Source organism: Camelus ferus, chromosome 7 (genome assembly GCF_009834535.1).
Source record: "Camelus ferus isolate YT-003-E chromosome 7, BCGSAC_Cfer_1.0, whole genome shotgun sequence".
Classification (NCBI taxonomy): domain Eukaryota; kingdom Metazoa; phylum Chordata; class Mammalia; order Artiodactyla; family Camelidae; genus Camelus; species Camelus ferus.
Genome location: NC_045702.1, coordinates 10,729,391 through 10,755,500, shown reverse-complemented (window position 1 = coordinate 10,755,500; position 26,110 = coordinate 10,729,391). Strand labels below are relative to the sequence as shown.

General features: G+C 49.9%; 1 protein-coding gene and 1 long non-coding RNA gene across 4 annotated transcripts in view; one reads left to right on the top strand and one right to left on the bottom strand.

The window, feature by feature from the left end:
* Nucleotides 1-11,591, top strand: part of PLXNA4 (plexin A4) — a 565,211-nt gene extending 553,620 nt beyond the window's left edge. For all 3 annotated transcript variants that reach the window (XM_032483354.1, XM_032483355.1, XM_014561902.2), the window contains 2 exons: nt 1,961-2,111; nt 4,540-11,591. In XM_032483354.1, coding sequence (XP_032339245.1) covers nt 1,961-2,111; nt 4,540-4,635 — 247 coding nt within the window. In that variant the 3' untranslated portion in view covers nt 4,636-11,591. The remainder of the gene's footprint in view (nt 1-1,960; nt 2,112-4,539) is intronic.
* LOC116664806 overlaps nt 1-26,110 on the bottom strand; it is a 93,054-nt gene that overhangs the window by 1,868 nt on the left and 65,076 nt on the right. The window lies entirely within an intron of this gene.

Sequence of the window (26,110 nt, the reverse complement as noted above, 5' to 3'; positions counted from 1 at the left end):
GCATTTGCAAAAAAAAAAAAAAATCTCGACAGAGCCACCCACCTACCTGCAAGGTTTCACAAGCAAGTAATGCAGATGGTGGGAGTTTTTGCTTTTGATGACAGTCCTGTCCCATCAGGGGGAACCTGGGGTTTTCCTCCTGGTCAGTGGCTCTGACTATCCATGGGTGACAGAGAGCGACTGTCTGGAGGAAGCCCTGGACATAACCGTGTTGCCAGAGCCACGTCTGGCTGCTGGCCGTGGGACAGGGTGAGAGGAGTCGTTTGGTCATATTTTCCCCCATATGACCTGCGGACATAACCCTTTATCTGACAAACGCTCGGTAGGCGTGGAATGGTGAGGGGACAGTGGTACAAATCTCCTCGGAGTGGCTCACACCCCTGGCCTCCGTGATAAAATGGAACATTGCGCTTATTGCCTTCCCGAAACAGTGGCAGTGAATCAAGTCTCTCACTTGAACTTTCATACCTAGGGATGTGATGACTTATGTCCCCGAGGAACTTGAAGATGTTTTGGGGTGGGTTGCAGGCCTGGAAGAGAGTGGGTGCTTCTGGGATGGAGCAAAGGAGCCAAAACGAAACAGGACAAGGAGCTGAGGGGCCCAGGGCTCTGGAGGTGAGGAGGGGCGGGGGAAGGGAAGACCCTACACTGAAAGAAGGTTGTGAAGAGAGTTAGTCCAAATGGGACCGGGGACGGGACAGCCTCAACGTGGGGCTGTGGGCTGTGGCAGGGTGGCCCGCCCAGCCCTTGCCGGCCTGGGGATGCTCTGGCGCAAACTGAAGTGTCATTCCATTGCAGGCCCTTGAGTCTGAGGGCTGGAGTAGCGCACAGGTGCCACCTCTGCCAGGCTGTCACCCAGCTCCTGGGCACGGACGGGGAGGGGTGGAGGTGGGAAAACAGGCACAGGACTGATGGATTCACGGTGGGTGCAGTGAGGATGCAGATGGGAGAGACACAGGGTGGGGGGCCAGGGGGAACCAGAGGCTTTGAGAATACCCCCTACACTCTCCTGATCTGGGAGCTCTGGGAAGGGCTTGTCCTTGTCGCGTGCACTTCCACGCGAGAGTGAGTGACTCTCCTACAACTCTGTGCCCCAGCTGCCCCACCTGCCCCACCTGCCTCACCCTAGGTCCTCCCTGGCGAGTGTCCCCGCACCCTCCTCTGTTCTAAGTTATCAAGTTCCCCTTCCCCAGCACTGAAGCCACAGGCATTCGGCGTGGGCTGAGCGGGGACACCGCAAGGACTCCTGGGTGCGCTGCCCCACTGTCCTGATGCTTCCCCGCCTCTGCAGGTGCCTGGGTCACTTTTCTGTAGCCCACAGCCCAAGGCACCTGGGAGGGGGTGGCTGTCTTTGGGGCACTGGGGCCCTTCAGTTCCTCATTAGGAAACTACACAACTCCCCTCCGCTGGGGGAGTTGGGGGTTGCTGCATAAAATGTCAAATTGCAGAAATTAAAAATGTAAATGTTGGCATCTAATTAACCAGTTGACAGCAGTGCACAGCTTCAAGTGACAGTGACTGATTGCCTTCTGCCAGCCTCTCTCCGCAAGCAGCCCCCAGCCCCACCCTTCTCCTGGTTAACCCTCAGAGAGGGGAGGACGTCGGGGGAGAGAACTGCTTAGAAGAGCCCTCGGGCCCTGTGGATGGGACGTCTTGTGTCTGTGGGAGGGGGTGTTAGAAGGACCCAAAAGGTAGCCTGGACCACTCTTGAGGAGCTGGGAGCAGCCCCTCCTTACTCCGGCCCCACCCTGTCTACCCCCTGACAGTCTCTAGGTCACTCCCAAATCCCTTCCCTCGGTGCCTCCTGCATCGCGAGCCGCAGAGGGCACTCCCTGGGCCAGACCCAGAAGCCTCGCTGGAAGAGAGCCCACCATGGTCCCCGGGGCGGGGCGGGGCCCGCACAGGCATCCACCTCCCCTCTACTCCATACGCACGGTTCCTCACTCCCATCCCTCGGCAGGTATTACTCAGACATCGGGAAGATGCCGGCCATCAGCGACCAGGACATGAACGCATACCTGGCGGAGCAGTCCCGGATGCACATGAATGAGTTCAACACCATGAGCGCGCTCTCCGAGATCTTCTCCTACGTGGGCAAGTACAGCGAGGAGGTGAGCCCTGCCCTGCTCGGGGTCTGCTGGGAAGGACTGGGGCAGAGGTCCGGAAACCCCTGCCCGCAGCAGCCTCGGTGCACAAGCGCACCACCTGAGACCCTCCCCACCTCTGCTGGGGAGACTCTACCACCCAGGCCTCGGGGCTGTGCTCCAAAGACTGGGATGCTAGGAAGACTCCATTCTGCAGATTCTACCTTAATCCCTGTTCTTTTCAGACATGTAGATCGAGTATCTGTTTTTTTCGTTTTTTTTCTTTTTATTTTTTCTCTCCCGCTATTCTCTCCTTTATTTTTTCCATTGCTCTCTCTAATCTAATTCTCTTTAAATAAACAGTTTCCCACTCCCATGGGAAGATCATAAGGTGTGGAATGGAATGGAATGGAATGGAAAGGAAAGAGGAAAGGAAAAGAAAGGAAATGAATGGAACAGAACAAACAAGATAGAATAGAATCAGAACAGAATAGATACAGAACAGAGTAGAATGGAGTCTATTTCGAGTTGCTGGATTCCCTCGTTAGGAAATCTCACTGGGGTCATTGCCCCTGCAGACGCTGCCTTCTTTCTGACCAGTACAAAAGTGCTTATGGGAGTTCCCTTGGTCATACCAGCATAGACCAAGTGGGTTCAGAATCCAGGCTGCCCACATCTGGGCAGCAGCGTAACCACCCTCGCTGTGAGTGGAAGGCAGTGACGGGAGCTGAAGCTGGCACCCCGGGTTCTTGTCCTCCTCTCAGCCTCGTCACCGGGCGGGGGGGTGGAGTGGCCTAGGAACCCCAGGGTAAGGAAGGAGCCCCCGCAGAGCCCAGGGCCTGGTGTCCGCAGGCCATGAGTAGCATAATGCTGTGAACCCCAAGTGAAGGGAAAGCCAGCGGCGGGTCCTTTAGGGGAGGGACCGCGAAGCCAGCTTGCAGGCCAGTTCAACTGCCCTGGACCAGGGCAGTTCCAGCTGCCTGTGGCCACGTGAGAGGTCAGGACGATGTAGAGTATGCCAGCGTATGTGTTTATTTTTCCCTTAAGCCATTTTTATTACACTCAAGTTATTAAGACAAGCACAAAATAACCTTGCATACTGGATCACTCATTAAAAAAGGAGAAAATATGACCATATGAAGAGATTTACAAACGACACATATGTAAGCTGACAGAAAATGGGCAACTTGAATGGGCTTGCTTTTTTTCTTTTAGAAATTCTAAGTTTTCATCCTGAAAAAAGGACAAATAAAATACAATGCTCTACATATGTGTAACCTTGAAAACAAGAAAAGTGTGACTGTCTTATCTTGGAAAGGACTATCCCTTAGTCTGCAAGTACACTCATCTACTGTTGGTTTTAAAATGTCCCACCTTTATGAAATGTTGGGGCCAGTAACTGATGGTTCTTGGCCAGCTAAGAAGTTGGCAACACTCTTGGTCTCCCAGTTAAAAATATATTAACTGGGCTGGGAAGTCCAAAGCTCTGGGAGCTTCTCCTCCAGCCTTCAGCCTCCTCTTCCCTCCTGCCCCTCCTCCCCCTGCTCCCTGAGACCCCCACACCAGTAGGTACCACCCCTCTTTGCTCCTGGAGTGGGCGTGGTGCAACAAGCATGCACGTATGTTATGTGCCTCCCCTGGAGCATCCCAGAGAGTGGGTCGTAGTTCCCACATTTCACAGATGAGGAAATGAGGGTTCCTCGTGTTCCCCCCTTCGCCCAGCTAGACACTGGGGGAGCCGAGATTCAATCCTACAGCTCCAAGTCTGAGTCACAGTCTAATCCATTTTCCTTCATGTGCCCACAGTCTTCCCATCATTGTCTTCCCTCAACCATCTGACCTCAGAAAAGGCTAGTAGACACTGTCCATTAGGTGTCAGTGACCAGTAAAGCGTAAGACATAAGTCTTCAAGGGACATTTGTTTCTTAGCAGACAAAGTGGAGCCAAATAACTCTCTAAATGTGGAATTTCAGGCCTTGATTTGCTGATGGGGGAAGGTGTTCTTTTTTCAGAAGTCAGGGTGGGATGTCTTGATATCGTGAAATTACAGTCTCCCTGAGACCCTGAGCACCACACCTTCCGTGGGGTATGGACCTGCCTGCTGGCTAACCTGTAGGTAACGGCAGCATCTTGGCGCAGTGTCTTCTGCCCGGTGTTGGCTGTCTTACACAGGCAGTGAAATGTGCCCGTTTATTCAGACATGCTGATGTGTGCGCTCGCATCCGTGCTCACTGATACGTGGGTGCCCGGAAGTTCATTCCCCAAGCCCGAGTGCCCCCCATGCCTCCCCATCCCCGTCACCCAGGCTTTCTGCTTCCCCAGCCACTTCGTCTGTGCAGCTTCACCTGCACACGTCTTCCCAGACCTTCTGACCATGCTCCCCATCTGTGTGTACCCTACGAACAAGACACAATGCACGCAACTAGTAACCTCCCCGTTCTTGGCTCTTCAACAGATTCTCGGACCTCTGGACCACGATGACCAGTGTGGGAAGCAGAAACTGGCCTACAAACTAGAACAAGTCATAACCCTCATGAGCTTAGACAGCTGAGAACCGTCCTTCCAGGGCCCCCCCTGGAGGGAGGGACACACCAAGCCGTGCCTCAGTCTAGATTATCATCTTTACCAAGTGCAAGTTCCGACTGGCGTCAGCAGCATCCCCTGAGCAGCGCTCTCTCTCTCTCTCTCTCTGCCTGTTTCCGTCTCCCTCCTTCCTGGACCCCTTCTCTTGCAGTTGCTCTGCTAATACGACTGAACCAAGCCGCCGACCCTCAGTTAGTCCAGAAGGCCCAGCCTCCGGCGAGGGACCTGACCGGAAGACGTCAGAGGGCGCCCTCTTTCTCAGCGGACCCCACGTGTCAGCTTCAGGGCCCGAATATGGATGAGGAGCCGTGGATGGAGGATGTCTCTGTGCTGCTCCCTCACCTTCCACTTTGTGACAGCCCCATACTTGTCCAAGTCTTGGCCTGGGGAGGAGGCAGTGCGCTCAGTATACCTTCACTGGGAAGATGTCACCTGGCCCACATTTCCATCTCCAGAGGGTCTGTCAGTGGTGTGGTCCCTTTGCAACCTTGAGAAGAAAGACTGTACCTCCTGCCTGTGGCTAGAGTCGGGGTGTGAGGAGTTGAGGGGTGCCTCACAAGCTGCCTCCCTCTTGTTGGATTGGCATCCAGTGGCCTCCTTGTCCCCTTACAATGTTCTTGGAGCCTTTCCAGGTACCCATGGGGCCCTGCCTGCCCGGTCCCTTCTCTGCCTGTGGGTAACCAGACAGGAGAAGGAAGAGCAGTTACAGTCCACCGTGGAGATACTCACACCCTCCCAATCTGGCTCAGAGCGGCAGCGATGTAACATGGAGAGGAGGAAAGAAAAGATTTGCATCTACCCTGGAAGCAGAATTGGTTGTTTTCCATTCACCCCCACATGTAAACAAGCCACAGCCATCATCCTCGGTCTGATCCACTGCAGATCCTTGAGTGCTATCTAGAGAAAGCGCCTCCATCCTCCTCGGTCATCGCTCATCAAGGGTCAAGGTAAAATGCAGAGTGCGTCCAGGAGATTCTACCTCCAGCTGTGTCCATGTCTCCATTCCCACCGTCCTTCCTGAGAGCTCTCTGGAGTGAACAGCCTCAGCCCCTGTCCCCCAGCAGAACCTGGTGCCCCTGCTATGCAGATGACGTCGCCACTGGACTGTTCAGACCCCCTCGGGAGTCATTTCATCAACATCCCAGCTGTCTCTTTAGTGGCTCTCCCCCCTCATCTCCTTGGCAGTCATCGCTGAAAGAAACACACTCAAGCACAGCCTCGCAGAGACAAACCGAAGTGCCAGCCAAATTCAACCCCAGGCTTGTCATGTTTGGGAAGGACCAAAGAATCAAGAGGAAGGACCTGGCTGGAAATGGGAGAAGGGACATACAGCTGACCTTTGCCCTGGCATCCGTCTTTCCATCCGTCCTTCCATCTACGGACACATCATTTTAGCCAGCAGGCGAGTGTGTGCTCAGCCATGCGTCCTAGATGAGCAGGGGCTCTGGTGAGAGATGGTCTGATGGAGGGCGCTGGAAACCTGTAACCTTGAAGGGACCTTAGATGCCGCCTCTGTCCGTGGTCCAGTCTCCACCACAGACTCTCTCCTGGCAGCCCCAGTGTTGGGCTGTACACCACTCTGGGAGACAAGCAGAGGCATCGGCTGAGGTGGAGTTGGGGATGCGGGTTCCACAGTCTTGCCTTCACTTCCTGAGCATCAGTCATCCTTCCCTGCCATCCATTCAAAAGGTGCCCCACGTGGAAAGAGGAAGGAACCACACCGTTGCCAGCAACGCCTGTGGAGCAACTTGTCCTTAAAGATTGCTGGCCCCTTGCATGTGAATACATGTGCGTGTGTGTGGATCTGTCTGCCTCAGGAGCAGGCAGAGAGCTCAGAAAGATTTCTTGTCCTATGTAGGGGGATTTGAAGCATCTCCCTTCCCTGCCCTTACTCATCACTCATCCTGCAGCTTTGGGATATTTCAACACTTGCTTTCTATGCTGAGTGCTGGGGGGGTGGGGGGAGGTGAGGTCACCTATCTGTAGGAAATCAGGGTGGGCACTGGACAAGGGAAGCCTGGACCTGACTGGCAGCCGGGCAGTGGTACCCAGAGCAAGGCATGATGTGGCGTCAAGGAGAACAAATGATGGGCAAACACAAGTATCCTAACCAGCGGGAAGAGGAACATGGGAACAGATGTGCATCAAGGGGGGAAAACATAACCAAAGGTTTTGGCAAACGAAGTGCCAGGTGGAGAAGTGAGGAATTTTTACCCTTGATCATTTGATGTCCTCCCCGGAAGCCAAGGGCCCTGGCAGGCCAGGAAGGAAGCATGCGAGAGGCAGGCTGAGGGAGCGCCCGGGCCATGAAAATATTTTTTTGCACATGTGAAAGATTGGGGAGAAGAAAGACACAAACATATTTAACACAGATATGCTGAAATGGAAGCTGTGTGTGTGAGTATGTGTGTGTGTGTGTGTGTGTGTGTGTGTGTGTTTTGATTTATTTTTTAAGTTTTGCACAGTTAGAGGAGAAAAATGAACAAGCAGGAAAAAAGAGACTGTTAATCCTGGTTCTGCTGAAGCTTTTCTTTCTTTTTTTTTTTTTTAACCGGATTATTATTATTGTTGTTGTTGTTGTCGGTACAAAACTTTTTTTCCTCCACATTTTTGTTGTAAGAGAAACATTAAACACCTCAGAGAAGCATAAATGTCAGTAAGAAAGAGAGGAGAAGGATGGGCCAGTTTCCGTGCTCTGCTCATTTCTCCTGGAGGAGGGGTTGGGGCAGAGTTGACTTTAATTGGTGGGGTGGGTTGTAACTGGTGCTTTGCCTGCAGCCCTGCGGCTGCTGGGGGATGGAGAACTGGAATAGAGTCACGCAGACCACAGCCCATCTTGCCCATAAAAGCTCTCTTTCCCTTTGCTGTTTGTTTTCCATTTCTTTCATTTGGATTCTTGGTGCATGTGTGATACATTTCAATGTAAAGACAAGGCAGCATTGTTGAAAAGCTGCTCTTTGCCCCAGATCTTCGTTCCAAACCTCCCCTTGGAATCCTCCATCTCCTGCTGGCAGGCCAGAGAACCCCGGCTGGCCAGCACGCGACAGAGAAGGAACTTGGGCAGACTGGGTCCTGTGGAAGAGAGGTCCCCTGAAGGCCCCCATCCATGTCACAGTTAACGTGCAGGGTGACAGTTCTGTTCAAGGTGGGACCTTTATCTGACTCCTTGAGTCCTGGGCAGAGAGCAGGGGAGAAAAGGCCCTCTCTTCTCACCTCTCCTTCACCCCACCCCTTACTCCTTGAAACCACCAGGGTCCAAAATGGTACCAGGAGAACACACAGTGAAAGTAAGTGACTGGGGTTAGATGGGGACTTTGAATGTTGGGAGGAGATGGGATGGTGCCGGGTGGTGGTGAGAAGCAGGAAGAACTTTACCAGGTCCTGAATTTAAAAGAATGGGTGGAGAGACACTGGGAAAGTCAGCGGCAGGCTGGTTGTCTCTCCCAGGGGCACAAGTCTCCCCAGGTGCGGGCTCTGCTGTTCTCTGTCCTTCCTTGTAAGGAGAGACCCTGACATTTCTTGGTAACTGCAAATAGCATCATTAAGTGCCGTTGGCTATTGTGTCAGTTACTTCCTCAGGAACATTTTTTTTCTTGCCTTCTTTCTACGTGGTTTTGAAGTCAGGGACCCAGGAGAACCTGAGTGTCCCATAGGCCAAGGTCTGTTCAACCCCCTGCGGGATGTGCACCCCGGAAGCCAGCCCTAGAGCCTCCCTCTCATGAGCCTGTGGGCCAGTGAGTGAGTCTGGAGATGCTTGAGAGAGGGAAGTCAGTTTAAACAAATCCTGACAGCTGAGGCAGACTGTCCAGGACCATGCCCAGGCAGCCGCGGAGTGAGGTCTCCGATCTCTTCCCCACAGGCCCAGCTCGCACCTCCCAGCAATGTCGGTGGGTTATCCCAGCACCACCACCCCCTTCCCACGCCCCAGGTCCTCGTGCTTTTGTCCCCTTTGCATGTCTGGCTCCTGAGTGTGCCCCCCGACCCCATCCCTCTTGCCCACCTCCAGCACGTGTAGCCTCTGCCCCAAGGCCATGTATCCACTAGAACACAGAAGCTGCTCAGCCCCCTGTGGACACCTCCGCCCTCAGTCCAGCCCCTGGGACTGCTCTAGCCCCCTCTCACCCTCCAAAGCTGCCTCGCTGAGTGCTCGGGGCTCCCTGGTCCAGCCACGGCCTGGTGGGTCCCCCATCAGAGAAGCCACAAACCATCATCTCCCAAATTCTACTACTCCATTCTACGAGGCAGGTGTTGCAGATATTTCCAGAACCCTTAACAACCCCTGGCTCTGACCTAAAAGGGAAAGCCCGGTATCCCACCTTCCTCCTCTCTCAGGACTAAGGGACACGTCCTTTGGCTTCACAGGATGCGAAGTCAAATATTTAACCTAGTGAAGGTTAAGGTTAATTATTGTTAAGAACAGACTTTCCTGCCTCCCAGAGAGCTGAGAAGGGGGAGATGCTCTGCAGGCAGAAGACTGGTGGACACGCCTTTCTCGGCCCCGAACCACGGCCCTTCCGGGAACAGCCACCCCAGTGAGCATCCCAGCGCCAGTCTCTGAGAGGCAGTTCTGTGAACGAACACTCTGCAGGTACCAGTCCCTACTGTGCCCCCAGCGGACCGGACCCCGCCCCAGGCAGATCCTGCCTCTTCCCTGGCCTTTCCTCTTGCTTCTAGTTCACATCGTCTAGAACCCTCTCTCAGCCCCTCACTCTGCATCACCTCTCAGGACAGACCCCTAAGGGTCCCTGATCCCTCAGCCCTTCCCTTCATCTTTAAGCTGTCGGTGGGCTGAGATTAAGGAGGGAGCCCAGGTGTGGATGTTAAATACAAATTACTGGGGTTGAGGGGACAAAACTCTTCACCTGCGACTTCCAAGGCGAGGAGGAGGAACTGGAGGCAGGGGGCCCTGTTGTGAAAGAAATGGGTCAGGACATCCCTGGATGTGGCCATGGCAGGGACGCGTCCTCTGTGGCTGCTGACATCATCGGTGTTTCCCCTGCGCCTTCACTGGCCGGAGCCCGCAGCGCCACCTCACCCCACAGGTGTAGCAAAGGCGTCTTATCTTACAGAGTGGGGAGCTGAGGGGTGGCCGCAGGTGACTTCGAAGGGGCCACGCCTGAGGGAGGCTGACACACTATGAGCCTCTTCTTGTGGTGCAGGAACACTGAATGGCAGCCTCCCATTCAGAAGGGAAGCTCTGCAGTAAGATCTCAGACGTTCTCAAGAGACCTTTTTTTAAACTCCAAATCTTTGCTCCCCAGTAAAATTATTCTTTATTAGGGGGAGTATCCAACTTTATAAAATGTATAGGATTTTTTGGTTGTAAAAAATGGTTGTAAAAATAATTCACACTCATTAGAGTTCCAATTAAATTCCTTGGGTAGACCGGTGACTACCCTGAATCAAAACTAAACAAAACAGAAAAGTCCCTAATGAATAAAAAGAGATCTCTGTTTGTACTGGCAGAGACAGTGAGCTTGGCCGGTGGGACGGCGGCGGGGCAGGGGGATCTGGGTCCTGACCTTGTTCAGGGAAGCCCCACCTTCCCTCCGCTCTATCCCCTTTCACTTCTGTCCAGGCTGCCCCTGGTGTTGCTGACTCCTACAGCTTCCCCCAAAGGGCAGCAGGGAGACCCTATTAGGGATTGATCATGAAGGGACCCCTCCCCCGAGAAGACAGATGCTCATGGCAAATAGGTCTGTGCAACTCATCTTCCACCAGTTTCTTTATCTGGAATTAGAACTTCTTTTGTTGGTACCTTTGATCTTACAACTCAAGCACATTTTGGAAAGGCTCCCTTACAAGAGCAGAATTCAAAACAGAGGCTACAGTTACAGAGCAATGCAAAGGACACTTAAGAAACTGAGATGCCATTTTACCAAACAAGGACTATTGAATGCAATTCAGGCACACGACTAGGATGGTGTACGTGTCCTTGTGTGTTCTCCTTCCCTCATCCCTCCCCGATGTTGCCGTCAGCTTGTTGGCTCGTTAAACTCTCTGTTCTTTAAAAAGAAAAGCTAGTTTACCTCAAAGAATCTTGTTTCCATTTGGAAACCATGACTTTGTGTTTTAAGGTGGACGACCGTCCCCTCCATCAGTCCCTGCCTGGGCCTGGCGTCCCTGAGGCCGGAGGTCCTGGTTTAGCCATGTCTTGGCTGTGCTGACCAAGAATGAGAATCCCAGGCCCTGAGATGGGAAGAAGGATCGGAGGCAGCTGCCCTCCTCCCCAGTTTAGCTTGTTGAGACCAGCCTATCTCTTCCAGCAGGGTCCTGCCGAGTTACCATAGCAACCAGCAACTAACTCCAGGGTACCACAACAGACAATGGCTCAGTGAGCCTGGGGGTTGGGGGAGAGGAGTCTGGCCTGGTCAGATGACCTGGAGTTAAGTCTCAAACACTGAAGAGAAGAGGAGGAACAGGAAAAGATGGATGGGTGGTTTAAGGAACAAGCAGTGGCCTCTGGGTCTCAGAGATAGGCCACTGAAGGAGGGAGGGCAGTCATTCCTGTTCCTGTCACTCGCTTCCAGCCCTGCCCCACTTCTATTTCCATAAAGCTCCCACCTTGAACACCAACCCTTTGTTAGAACAAAGCAAAATATATCTTTAGACAACAGTGTTATAATGAGCCTCAAAGATATGTGGATGGAATCTGTTGGAGGAAGGAGGGTCTTCTGGTTTTGATTTTTAAAGAAGAGTATCCTAGTAAGATTTAAAAAAAAAAGATTAAAAAAAAAGTTTTTAAAAAGGAAACCTATGCTATTTAAATTGGAGCCCAGTTGTAACTTGGTAAAGGCAAGCTTCTGTACCTTTGTTATAATTAATTGTATACCTGTGTATGTAAATATAAGGCATTCCTATTTTGCAGTTCAGAACAAAAAAAAAAAAACCTATTTGTAATATAGAATAAAGTTTATTAAAAAATAATAAAAATGCAGTTGGGTTTTATGTTATATGTGTGTGTGTGGAAGGGGGAGGGGGAGAGGCTGGGCCATGAGGACGTGATGGATGGTGGTCTCCATGGTGCAGATACAGCACCTTCTCTCTCCAACTATGGGATGTCTTAACTCAGCCACCAGAGATATATCCTTTTCCTGAAGGCTCTGTCCTCAGCTACCAAGCAGGCATCTCAGGAGGCAATAACCCTGCAAAGCTGGGGAAAACATACTACCAGTCAGTGCCATCAGCAGACGTCACGTTAGCACGGAGCCTCTGAATCTGTCTCAGCACAGTTCTCCAGGCACACACCTGTGTCCTGGAGGCAACACAAGGATCACCATCCCTGCTTCAGGTCTTCTTGGCAAGCTATGCATAAGTATAATGATTTGTGGGTCCCCTTGCCCCCATTTTGATAGAAGGTGGAGCTCTTGAACCCAGATGTGCCTCTGGGATAGAAACAGGATAGGGAGAAGAAAAGGAAAAGGGTGGCAGTGGAGTTGGGGGAAGGGAAGAAGCCAGCCCATCTGCCTGTGCTCACGTCCCCCTCCGGCCCGCACCTACGGCTGCCAGGTGCTGGGGCGAGGGGCGGGGCAGGGAAGGCCGCTGGAGCAGCAGAGCCCCGGTCTCGACCCAGGAAATCTGTGTCCTCTGCTCTTCCTTCCACTGGCTGCCCTTGGGCAGACGCTTTCCTCAAGTCAGCAGGTGGAGAAGCTGGGCGGGATTTCTCCATGAAATTCCAATGTTCTTCTTATTTAAAGGAAAAACCATGAAAAAAGAGAATTGCCAAGGAAGCAGGGTAAGGAAGGAGAGACAGGAACACACGGAAAAGGGAAGATCAAGTAAGAAAGGTAGGAAGGAGGAGTGTGGGGCAGATGCAAGACAGACCCTGGGAACCCCAACAGCAGAGAGACTTCTGTGTCCTCTGTCTCCCTGCTACCCCTTAACCACCAAACCTTAGGCTCCTGGGAGTGAGTGACCTCAAGATCTAGCACAGACTGAAAAGACTGCCATCAGCCAGAGGTTTTGTTTTTTATTCTTTGGTAGTTAAGACTCACACAGAAAGTAGACTTCATGAACAGGAAGGAGGAGCTGTTTTTCCTTCTCAATAGTGAGGCAGGCTGTGGTAGAAAGCTCAGACTGGGACTCCACACACGACCGAGTTCCTGCCCTGTCCTCAGGCTCCGTACCTACATGATCTCATACTTGACCACAATTAGCCACCCTGACCCTGAGCAGCTCACATCTCTGTGATTTTGTTTCCTTACCTGTGAACTGCAGACATATCTAACTACATTATGAAACCCAGAAGATGGAGGGTGGATTCCTGAAACTAAAGTGGGAAAGACGCAGCACACTCTGAAGGGTCATACATGCGTGGGGTGCTATTAATAGACATACAAATGATACTGCACGATCAAGAGTGGATTGAGCTTGGACCTCAACAACAAATTTGGAGGGAATGCTGCATTCATCACCTTGGGCTGCCAGAACAGAAGATCAGACTGGGTGGCTTCAACAACAGACATGTATTTTCTAATGGTTCTGAAGGCTGGAAGTCCAAGATCAAGGTGCCAGGTTGGGTTTTTGGTGAGACCTTTCTTTCTGGCTCAGAAATAGCTATCTTTTTTTTTTTTAACTTCAGAAATGCATTTATTCACAAATGATCCGTGCAGCCACACTGATAAACAAATCTCTTGAGTGTCATACACAGCCCTTCCCATGTCGTGGCCTTAACACACGGGGTTAAGAGCAAATAGCCGTCTTCTGTGTCTTCACGCAGTCTTTCTTTCCTCTGTGCATCCCTGGAAGGAGATCTCTGCTGTCTCTTCTTACAAGGATAGCAGTCCTATCAGATTAGAGCCCCACTCTTAGGACCTCACTTAACCTTAATTACCTCCTTCAGGGTCCTATCTCCAAATTCAGTTACATTGAAGGTTTGAGTTTCAACATATGATTGGGGGGGGGGGGAAGAGACACAATTCATTCCATAACAGATGCCTTATTTATTCATTACAGAAGAGTAAGTATCTAACACCTTAAGAAATACATATTTTTTTATCATTAGACTATGAGATTATTGAAGGCAGAGCCCATACCTCAGCTGAACTTATGTTACCCAAGTTTAACAAGTGCCCAGTACAGAGCAGATCACAGTAAATCGTGAACAGATGGAGGAAGGGACAAGGGGAGTAAGACTAGGGGAACACAACCAGCCACAAAGTTGGTCACTGTATTATCTTCCCAACTGTGACCAGCATGCCCTCCACTATCTTTCCTATTTGGCCACATACCCCCTGCCATGAATGTTTTATCTTTAGGAAGCCGATCCTTGAGTTGCAGCTGGTGGCTATCCCTGGCAGGTGAAGAGAACAGATGTTGTGGTCAAAACCTCTCCCGGACTGGTTGAGCCGCCCCCGGCTGCACAGTGGTAGGCCGTCACTGTTCAACAACACACACTTCCCTGCCCTGAACGAGCATTTCACCTAGTTCCCACCTAATAAAGGTGGGCCGACCAAGCCACGTTGCTTTGGGCCAATGAAATCTGAACGTTAGTGATGTAAGCCACCCGCAGTACTCCCTCAGGTGGACCATGGAGTGAGGACGATGACACAGAGCAAAGCCACCAGATAACCCTGACGGTTATGCAGTATGAGTGAAAAATAAATCTTTGCTGTTTTAAGTCACTGAGATGTGAGGGCTGTTTGTTACTGCAGCATAACCTAGACTATCCCAATTGTTACAAAGCACAAGAAATTTACCCTGGCCAATAGGTTGCCCCTTAGCTGACAGCTGGACGTGTGGAATCTCACCTTTCACCTACAGAGAGTTATTCTTTTAACCTAAGTCCTTTATTTTTTAAAGACATTATTGGCTATTTGTATACTATGTGAATCATTTTGTGGAAGTTCCTCATTTTCCTAAGCTGAATTTTGGACAGATTAGGGAAGATGGGGAAGACTCAGAAAAAGAAGAAGCAAATCCATAAAGAAAAGGAACAAAGGAAGCGGAGGGGAGGGGAAGGATGGGGAGAGAGAAATTAGCAGGAAGAAGCTTGGGGAGGACAGCACCTTTCGCCAGCTCTGTGCTGGAGGTTTCTGCCTGGTCCTTCACCCCGCCTGCCTGCCGTGGTAAGAGTGCTCAGCCCCAGGTGGAGGTCACAGCACTCAGATCCCACACTGCTGCCATGAGAGGCCATATGCACCACCTAAGGATGAATCCACCAAGGTCGTTTTAAAACATAACCTACAGTGCTCTATGTACTTTGATTTTGATCAACGATCAACTTATCAAGAAAGCAGAGAACTCATCCTTACTGGTGCACAGACCGCGTTCTCCACCCAGGTCCCTGCTCCAGATGCCAGCAGCCTCTAAGCGACCATTAACGACAGCTCCTCGTGACGCCTAGAAAGGCCCGTCCACACACACAGGCTGGCCTCTCTCAGCAGCGCCTGGTACTGCCGGATTCTAACAAATGGGTTTGATGATCCCTCTAAGATACAGGCAAGGGAGGAACTCATGCCCCAACGAAAGGGGGGCCCTTCTTACCCCTGTTCCATATTGAAGGACCAACCTGGGCTGCTACTTCTCCACCTGCCAAGTTCCCCAACCATCCCAGGTTAAGACTGTCCAACTCTGCAGATGCAAAGGCAGGGCATGGGGGGACAGGATGCACAGCAGTCAGGGAGGGGAGGCTGGCCGGTCACTAGGGATACACTCTCAAAACCCATCACCCGGAGCACATCAACTAAAAGGACCAGATCACAGCGTCCCCCTGGGTGTGCCTGCCTGCACTGCCCCCAACACCTCCAGTGCCCTTCTTATTCCTTCTTCCTCTGCAGCTTCCCTCCAGCTGTGTTATTTCCTGTGGGCAGCACAGGAAGGATGTGCCCCGGACCCAGAGCTGTGTGAGCACCCTACCTGTCCAGGCAGCAGTGACTTCGATCCTCCTTGTGTAGCCTGAGTGTGTTCTCTATGTCGAGTAATGGTAAACCTGCCCATCACTGTCCAGCCCTGTCACCTGGGGCAAATTCCTAACTGTCTCCAAATCTTGGTTTTCTCATCTGTAAACAGGGGAGTCATAATGCCTCCTCACAGAGTTGTTCAGAGGCTCAAGTGAGATAAGTCTTTCAAGGAACTTAGAGCGGGTCCTGACATCTTGTAAGCTTTTTAGTGGACAGTGGCTTTAGTATTGAGCGACAGGCTCCTGAAGGGAAAACACCACATGTGGATCTCTCCGGCCCTAGCTCATGGGACAGTACCCAGCACAGAGTAGTCGCTTTAAGAATGTCTATTAAATGAATGAATAAAGTTTGTGCAAGAATCTCTCAACTGCCCAGATCCTGAAATGCAAGTATAGAATATAGCTTCCCAAGAGAGTACAGAAATGGATAACTGAAAATGATGTGTCCGAATTTTCCTCCAAAGCAGAGCCTGAGACAAGGGCTTATGAGCAGGGGGTTTATTTGGGGAGGGGTCCTGAGATCCAGGAGCGGGGACAGGAGAGTGAGGACGAGCCGACTCAAGGGTGTATTATCAAGCTGGTCTCCACTGTGAGCAGCCAGGACTCAATCCCCTTTGGTCCTCAGAAACGGTGCACCTCAGGATGTGGCCTCTAGCTCCCATCCCCCAGTGCTGGAAGGTTCATTCAGACTTTTAGATCCACAAGTGTATATGAATGGTTTGGTGGCTCCCAGCAGTGACCCCAGTGTTAGGAGCAGCAGAGTCCTGGGACAGAGGCAAGAGGGAAGCAAGTTCTGTCCCTAAAGAAGATGCTGTCAGGCTACATGCATGCCACCTGGTTCCTATGGGGTTGAAAGGCAGGTCAAGAGGGTATCAGGAGGGGCACAAGGGACGCGTACAGTGCCACATGCAATCCTTTAAAACCCTTAGTAATTACATTAAATTAATTAGGTTAAAGTCATTTCACAAAGTCTTTTCTTGGTTACGCACCCTCCATTTGCTCCCTCCTCTTCACTTTTCTGTTACTGCCATCGCCATCCTCCTTTCCATTATTCACAATAAAAACAAGAATTTCTTCCACCGTGAAAGCTGTGACTGACACACGTGAGATAAGGACATCAAAGTGACACTGAAAGCCGGACGCTGGTGAGGGCTGGATTCGCCCACTGGCTCTGTGACTCATCACAGGCACATCTCAGAGGGACCTGTTGCTGTTCAAGCTTCCCCAGCACCTCTGCCTTTCTTTCCTGAGCTGCACAATTAGCACCTTATCCTGGATGGCTGTAGCCTCTAATTGCCTGTAAAACACCACTCAGCACTTTATTTTAACAGACTCAATGCTGATCTGTACATGATAATTTTATTCCCTAATAATTTCACCTTTTTTATGTCCTGTCTCCTCCACTCAGTAACAGACCAGGTCTTAACATTTCTTTTATTCTGAACTCAATGCTGGATACACGGTAACAAGATTGTTTTCTTTGTTTTCTTTAAAGCACTAGGCCACAGATCCTGAAGACAAGGTTTTCTAAATGAACTTAGTCTTTTGTATCCCAATAATTTAAAAAAAAAGAGGTTTTTTTTTTGCACCTAATGATGAAATATTTTATTCTGCATCAAGTTATCCTTCAGACTAGGTATTGCTGATAAGATACAGGGAGGAGATAAAGGAGAGAATACAAGTTTAGGGCAGGACTGTGACCCTGATTTAATGCCCTGTGACAGAGGGTCATCACCTTTCAGGTCACAAAGAACTTCCTCAGAGAGATGATTTCAGGAAGTGAGTTGATATACTTCTATTACTTCCATACATTACCTCATTCAGTAGGTGTCACTGCTACACCCATTTTATGGATGAGTACATTGAGGCTCAAAGCAATAACAACTCCAGTCCCACAAATAGCAAATGATAGAGGTGATGGAGCTGGAACGTGAGCTTAGGTTTCTCTGATTCTTAAGATTACACTCTCGATTATGCCATACTACAACACTCGCTAAACAAAAAGCTTCTCTCCCTGCCCACCCCCAACCCATCTCTCATTTATGGGTTGATTATCACCATAGTTGTGGAAATGCAAAGGACACTGGAGAGAAAATAAGAAAGATAGGCATTGTGCAGCAACATGGATGGACCTAGAGACAGCCATTCTAAGTGAAGTAAGCCAGAAAGAGAAAGAAAAATGCCACATGATATCACTCATATGTGGAATCTAAACAAAGGAAAAAAAGAGGACACTAATGAACTCATCTACAAAACAGAAACAGACTTGCAGACATAGTAAACAATCTTACAGTTACTGGGAGCAAAGAGGGTAGGAAGGGATAAATTTGGAAGTCAGATTTGCAAATGTTAACCACTATATATAAAAATAGATTTAAAAAACCAAGTGTCTTCTGTATAGCACAGGAAACTATATTCAATATCTTGTAATAACCTTAAATGAAAAAGAATATGAAAATGAATATATGTATGTATATGCATGACTGGGACATTGTGCTGCACACCAGAAACTGATACATTGTAACTGACCACACTTCAGTAAAATTTTTTTAAATTAAAAAAATAAATAAGATAGGCATTGGATTGCAATTGTTAACTAAAACAGGGATTGAAGAATAAAAATTGAATGGGAATTTAGCCGAAAGACACAGGACCTGACATTCACAAAGATGAGACCTTAGCATGCTCCCTGGTGGGGTGCACAGGAGGGATCTGGGTTCTAATCTCCAACACCCTACGTAGCTGTGTGTGAGTAGCCTCAGACAAACAGATTTACATCTCTATGCCTCAGTCCCCTCATTTGTGAAATGGGAATAATCTGTGAGAAAATTCAGATAATCGGTGAGAAAGTGTTATTAGGTGCGTGATGTCTGACATGCAGTAAGCACTCCTCAAGAAAGGTAGCTATTTTTTAATTGAGGTAGCATTGATTTATAATCTTCTATAAGTTTCATGTGTACAACATTATATGTCTACTTCTGTATGCCACTCCCCTCCCCCGCCAGTGCACTCACCACCAAAATTTAGTTTCCAGCCATCACCCTCCCTCCTGCCTCTTCCCCTCTGGTAACCACTACTCTGTTCTCTGTAGCTACGCATTTGTTTGTGTTTGGTTTGATTTGTTCATTCATTTGGTTTTCATTTGTTTATTAGGTTTTTTCTTTTAATTGAAGTATAGTAGTAGATTTACATTATTACTTAGTTTCAGGTGTACAGCAAGTGATTCAGTATTTTTATAGCTTATACTCCATTAAAAGTTATTATAAGGCAATGACTATAATTCCCTGTGCTACACAGTATATCCTTGCTGCTTATTTATTTTATACATAGTAGTTTGTATCTCTTAATCCCATATCCTTCACTTGCCCCTCCTTCTTCCTTCTCCTTCTTCATGACCGCTAGTTTGTCGTCTGTTTCTGTTTTGCATATACATTCACTTGTATTATTTTTTAGATTCCACATGTAAGTGATAACATACAGTATTTGTTTAGTTTCCATTGCCTGAGGAGACATATCTAGAAAGACATTGTGAAGACTGATGTCAATGAGCATATTGCCTGTTTTTTTCCCTAGGAGTTTTATGGTTCCAGGTCTTACATTCAAGTCTTTAATCCTTTTTATGTTAATTTTTGTGTATGGTATGAGATAATGTTCTCGTTTCATTTTTTTGCATGTGGCTGTCTTAGCACCATTGATTGAAGAGATTATCCCCTCTCTGTTGTATGTTCTTTGCTCCTTTGTCATAAATTAATTGTCCATATATGCATGGGTTTATTTCTGGGCTCTCAATTCTGTTCCATTGATCTATACATCTGTTTTTCTGCCAATACCATGCTGTTTTGATTACTACGGCTTTGTAATGTAGTTTGACATCAGGCAGTGTGATGTCTCCAGCTTTGTTCTTTCTTTCTCAGGATTGCGCTGGCTAGTTGAGGTCTTTTGTTATTCTATATAATTTTTAGAGTTTTTGTTCTATTTCTGTGAAAAATGTCCTTGAGATTTTGATAGGGATCACACTGAATTTGTAGATTGATTTAGGTAATATGGACATTTTGACAATGTTAATTCTTCCAATCCAGGAGCATGGAATATCTTTCCATTTATTTGTGTCTTCTTCAATTTCTTTCATCGATGTTTCACAGTTTTCAATGTATACGCCTTTCACCTTCCTAGTTAAACTCATGCCTAGGTATTTTATTCTTTTTGTTTTCTTTGTTTCTTTTTGCTAGCTCATTGTTAGCATATAGAAATGTAACAGATTTTTGTATCTTGATTTTGTATCCTGGAACTTTGCTGTGTTCTTGCTGTGCAAACTTCTAATAGTTTCTTGGAGTCTTTAGGGTTTTCAAAAGGTAGCTATTTTTAACAGTGCGTCATTGACTTGCTATTGGAGACATGCTTCCTGTGACCTTTTTTTTAAACCCTGGACAGGACAGAGGCCACAGCTAGAGCCAGGGGGATGGTAGGCATCTTGTCAGCCACCCCCTGCCTCCTCCCAGGGGCACATCTTCCCAGCCAGAGGAAGCTCAGTGCTAGCTCCCTCAGCAGTTGCCTGCTCTCAGTCTGTGAGCATCTCTGTATTCACTCCCCAGTGAGAGGCTGGTGAAGGCCATTTTGCCAAATGGCCAACTGGAGACACGGCCCAGACAAGGAGAAACAGCAGGGCACCCTCATGACACGCTACCTCATCCAAAGACAGAGAGGATGTTGTGAGTCATGTCCCAGCTGTGTGGGTCCACAGGGCCTTGCAGAAGGTGGCTGCCTCCCCATGGAACCCCCAGAGCCCCCTCCATCTGGGGTCTGGGGCCTGCAGCTCAGCTGGCCTCTTCTGTCATGGTCCTTTGGATCTCACATGGACACAACCCCACAGAATCTCCAAAAATGAGGCCCAGCTGCAGGCACCCAATGCATAACAGGCAGATGGCCACAATGATCCCCACGCTCCCCAGAGGGCCTAAAGGGGCCGCTTAAGGCCTCCGCCAAGCAAGTCCCTCATCGTTGGCACCCTGATCGGCCTTCTCGGGGGCCCTGAGTAAGAGCTGAGGCCCAGCTGGGGGAAGGAGCAGGCCCCGGTGAGTTATGAGGCTGTAATTCCATCAAGGGCTTCTGGAGAGATCGTAAACTCACGTCCCACGTCTCCCCGTCCCCCCAGCCCTTTTTCTCCCCAGAGTGATTTACAAGCCTATAATTCTGAGGAGGGCCTGCTTCTTATTTCACATAATCCAAATGTTTTCCTAAAGCAACATCAGGCCTTCTCTTGGCGCCCAGCTGCCTGCCTCAAAGCCAAGGAGCAGCAGCCGTGCCCCCTGGTGGCTGGAGGCCCAGGTGGGCTCCGGGGTGGAATTTCCTGAGCACAAGGAAAGCCAAGTCCTGCCTGAAACCCAGTGGGTGTGAAGGGCCTCAAGGGCTCCCTCTGGGGCTCAGGGACCTGCAGCTGTGGCCAAGAAAGCATTGATTTCTGTGGCTCCAATGATGCAGTTGACAAGCATTTATTGAACCCCAGCCTGTGTGGCACTTGCTAGAGATGCTATGAGATCCCATGAGCCAAGCCCAGTTTTCATTCTGTGGCTGTGTTTTGGCCCTTCACATCCCTTCAAATACTAAATACTGCATGTGTTTCTGCTACAGCCCCAGCCCCTCCTGGCCCGAGGCAACACCGTGAGGCCAATGGGAGGTCCATCACCTCCCAGTGTAGTTGACGCTTGCACTATCTGTCTCTGCCATTAGAATATGAGCCCCGTGAAGGCAGGGACCTTCTCTGGTTGGGCTCTGCTGTATCTCCAGCATTTAGAACAGTGCCTGGCCCCAAGCAAATGCTCTTGAAATGTTTGCTGAGTGAAGCATGAATGAAGGAATGAGCAAACAACTGAACACGTGAGGTGGCTAGATGGCCTGCAGCAATGACTCCAATCGATGACAACGGATGAGAGGGGCTGGCCTCAAGTCCTAGCCCCAAGCTTGAGCGTGAAGGCTGGTGGGCTGGAACAGGAACCTTCCTGCCACCTCTCCCCTATTGCTAAGTTTGCTTTGGGTGGAGGTCCATAGACAGTGGATTGCATGGTAGAGTAAGAGGGGGACGTTCCTGGAGCTGCCATGGGGACAAGGACATAGAGCGGGACCCCTGAAGGGTAATCCATCCTGCAGCTGTCATGAGGGCCTCTTGTCTGCCTGCCTTATGTCTTTCATGGGCAGCTACAATGGTGAGTGTCATCACTGGGTCCCCAGGGCATCTGCCTCTGGGATCAAGACAACAACTAATGGCCCCAGCCAGGTAGCCTTGTGATCACCTTCTCTGGCCCAGATTCCTTCCAGGCCCAGCATCCTCCCCACCTTTCTGACTTCTGCCTGTGCCTGGCTTTTCCCTTTAAAATCTGCTCATGTTCTCTTCTGTGGTGACTGGTAACTATGGAAACTACAATTAGGCTGTTTTGCTCAGTGTCTCTAAAAATTGCCAAGCACAGGCAGCAACAGCGCCTGACTTATCTGAGACCCTGCCTGGGCTCTTCCATATGTTCTTTTAGGACACACCCTCTGAGCATTTAAGAAAATGCTCCTCCAGCTACCTGAGATGAAAGTTCAGTTTCTCTTTGTAAAAACTTCCAAATCATCGCCATCCCATGTTTTTGTAAAACACAATGAAAGCAAATTAGAAAAATGAAAAAAAAAAAAAGATGCACAACATATAAGCCCCAATTTTATGATGGTAAATTCAGTAGACATAAGGGTACCCTTTCTAATAGCTATAAAAGTTTCTCAGTGCTTCCTCTTAATTTCCTTACTAGATCATTGTGGGTATCAGTTTGTGGCTCTAGTCTTGACTATACTTTGAATAGCTGTGGCCTGGAACCCAGGAAGACAGCCCAGAACGCCACCCAGAGTCTCACCCCAGTCCTGATGCCATCTCTGTCCAAGCCTGCAGACCCTGTCCAGCTTGGGGCCTGTACCCAAGGATTCCTCGGGGTGGAAGGTGGGGCTTCACTGGGCACACTGACAACCCACGGAAATGCCTGCACTTAAACTTGAGCAAGTGTGTGTGAGGAAAGCAGCTGCAGAGGTTTTCACACTTTCACAAATGGAATGTTGCTTGCGTGCACTCTGAGGCTCTCTCAGCAAAGGGAAAACAGAACCTCAACGTACAACTAAGGTGGAAATGACTCTGCCACATACACGTCTCGTGGGTCCACTGGAGTGCGCTGACTCAGGGACGCGATGGAGCTGGGGATGACCCAACAGGAGACCCCATGCCTCCATGACTATACCTCCATCTTGGTCCTGATCTGTGCCACACTTTGGGGTTGATGTAACTGGTCACTGATGATTGTCACTGTTAACAGGCAAGTTATGGACGTGACACCCAATTCAAGAGACACCAAAGGGGCTCCATCCTTCCCATGTTCCCCAGCCACCAATGCCCTTCCCTGGGGGCACCGCCGTCACTGTCCATCTCTTTCTTTTCCTAAGGGAGCCCACGTGTCCTTTGTGATGCAGTTATTTAGTTTGATGTTTGCAGGGAACACAGGCTTGAACTCAGCAAACAACAGCATGAGTAGTTAAAGCCTGTCTAGCTACATACAAAGCTGGGGGTTTTGTGGGGTGTTTTTTTTTTTTTTTTTTTTGAGATAGTAGGGGAAGGGTGAGTATTTTCTCAAAGGAAAGAATGACAGGGCCACAGGAAAAAGAGGTAAGTAAGACAAGCGAGTGGGCATGAAAGGACGAGAGAGTCTGCTCAGTAATAAAACCATCCATCCCCCGGCTGGCTCCCAAGGCCGGGTTCCAGAGTGTGAGCGCTCAGCTGGTTCCCAGGGATCAACCTGGACTTGGCTGGTGATGCGTGGAAGCCATTGCCCATGACCCAGGCCCAGCCCTCCTCTGTCAATGGCTCTTCCTACCTCTGTGCTGAGGAGGAACTTACTTGTTTACACTGTGCTCCTGGAAACCTTGGCTTTGTCTGACAAGTTTCGTCTTCTTTGTTTTTAAAATATAATTATGGTATAGGCTGGAATCTCTCTCCATGCAGTTTAATTGAGAAGCTAGCCCTGCCTTCTGGGGCCAAGATAACAGTCTGCACGGGGCAGGGTGGGGATGGAAGGGAGAGACAAAACAAAGCCAACTTTCTAATCATGGGTATGTGAGAGCAAGGGAACATCTGGGGAGAGGCAGCCCTCCCAGGGTTTGCCACTGGGAAGCTGGGAAAGCAGGATCAGATGCAAGAGGCAGAGCTGGATGGGCTCGCTCAAGCCAGTCCCACACACGCTGCCAGCCCTGGACTCTCTCCTAACAGAGGCCGTGACCTTAGAGACAGCCACGGAAGGCTATCTGGCTCCCAACTCTACTTCCGGTGGTCAACTCACCCCTGAACGTGAGCCGCCTCTCCCCTCCCACCTGGAGCAAGAGTGGAGGAGGCCACACCCCAGGCAGAGTCAGCATTTACTGGACCTTCGCACGAAACACACGGGCTTCACTGTTCTGGGCACAGAGTGGGATTCTAGACCATAGAAGGCCTGGTCTTCGCCCTTCAGAGCTTACAGTATAACTAAATAGACCATAAAAGGGAGTTAAACAGATGACTTCACCACACTTTTATGATGGCAGGAAGAAATGCTACAAGACAGATCATGATTAATCGGTAAACGAGCAGGAGAAGTGTAATCGCACAGGAGCCCCACGGATGGAGTGGACGCAAGGCGCTGCAGACGACTGAGGGGCAAGCTGAAGCTTGACGGATGGAGAGGTCGAGAACTGAGGAGAGGCAGGTGACCGAGCCAGTCAGAGAAGATCAGAGCCCCCAAGAGCTCAGAGAACCCGTCCCCCCACCCCCACCCAAATACACTCCGGCCCTGACATCTGGGAGCAGTTGAGACCTTGCCCCAGGTCAACAGTTGGAGCAGGCCAGGTCGTAGAACTTCCGGTTCCCTGAGCTGGCCCCAGTGATGCCCCCATAGCACCTACCCCCTGCGGTGGCCTGACAGGCAGTGGCAGGCAGGCAGCCATCCTAGAGCTGGTGGCAGGAGGGGGATCAGCAAAGCTCTAGTGTGCGCACCTGAGGTCCTTCCTCTCAGTTCCTCCTTGCCATCTGACGGCACCTCAGCCCGCCCCTTCTTCTCACTTACCCACAGCTAAGTGGTGTGAACTGTTACTGCTTTTCTCTTTCTTCTTGTTCCCCCTCGCTTTCAAGAAAAAAATAATCAAAGACACAGAAGAAAATTGCCGCTAATGTTTCCTCCTCTCCCTCCATTAGAGCTGATGCTTATAAATATTGAAGAGCCAAGCTCCACCAAACTCGGTGAGCACCACTGTCTGCTGGCTGTTCACTCCCCTCCTTCATCTCCCACGGCAACCCCTCCCTGGAGGGAGAAGGAAGGATCTCGCTTCGGGAAAGCCAGGGCGGCAGGCGGGGGCTGTCTGAGCGGGCTGGGTCATGAACAGGGGTCGGGAGCCCCTTCCTATTGGGGTAGCTGGGAGCCCAGAGGGGGAGTGGCCAAAAAAGCTGCAGCCCTCCCCCCATCCCCCTGGAGAAGCACATGGGAGCAGAGGTAGAGGGCAGAGTCAGGGACCTTGAAGGGGAACTGGGGTTCTCTGGAGGACATTTGGGGAAACAAGCTACTAAAAATAAAAGAGCTCTGAAATAAAGAAAAAAACAAAACTTGCTCACATCCACCCCTCCCACTGACTCACAAGTGAGATCTGGAGCGACAGAGCTCAGGAGGTGCTTCTGAACTCTGCCATTCCAAAGACTTAGGAGAGGACACCCCAATACCTGGGGAACGGGTGTGGAACTGCTTGACACCCAGGCCTCCTTGACTCATAGACTCAAACACTGAGGCCAGAGTAGGACCTAGGCCCATTAGTGGCCACGCCCTCTCCATACATAAAGATGAGATGCAAATGGGTAGACTTATGGCAACTAGACCCCAGCAGCCCCCACACGTCTCTCCCCAGCTCAACTAACTTTCTAGTTCTTCCACTCATGCAGTCAAATTTTTCTGTTCAAAAAACTCAATGCCCTCCCCAGGCCCTCTCCTGAGGTGTTCTCGAGCCCAGCTGTGACCGTCTGGACAGTAGCACATCCTCTGAGGGCAGGTGTGGAGCTGTCAGGACACACACTGTACACCAATAAATCAGTGGTCCTAGCCCAAGCTTGTGCTCACATTAGCTTGGCGTAGATTACCATATAAATTGGATTTGACTGCCATTTACAGTCTCCCTTTCCTAATTTACCCTTTTCTACTTCCCTCTGCCCCAGTGAACCTCTCTCTCAAAATTCTTTTATTTTCAGAGGAAAAGAAATCCTTTCTGTCTGAACTCCAAGCCTGCCCCACCCAGCTACAGTTTTCCTTTTCTCACCAGTCCAATCCAAAAAGTGATGCCCATGCCTACAGACTTGATGTGAATTAACCTGATCTATCTTTCTCGATGCCTTTGTGTTTTGTAAAGTGCCCTTGCAGTCTGTTTTACCGTTCACTGCCAACCTAGCAATATCCATCGTCTCAGTGTGGATGGTCTTGATGCTAACCATAGCAGTTTGGGCGCTTTTTCCCATAAA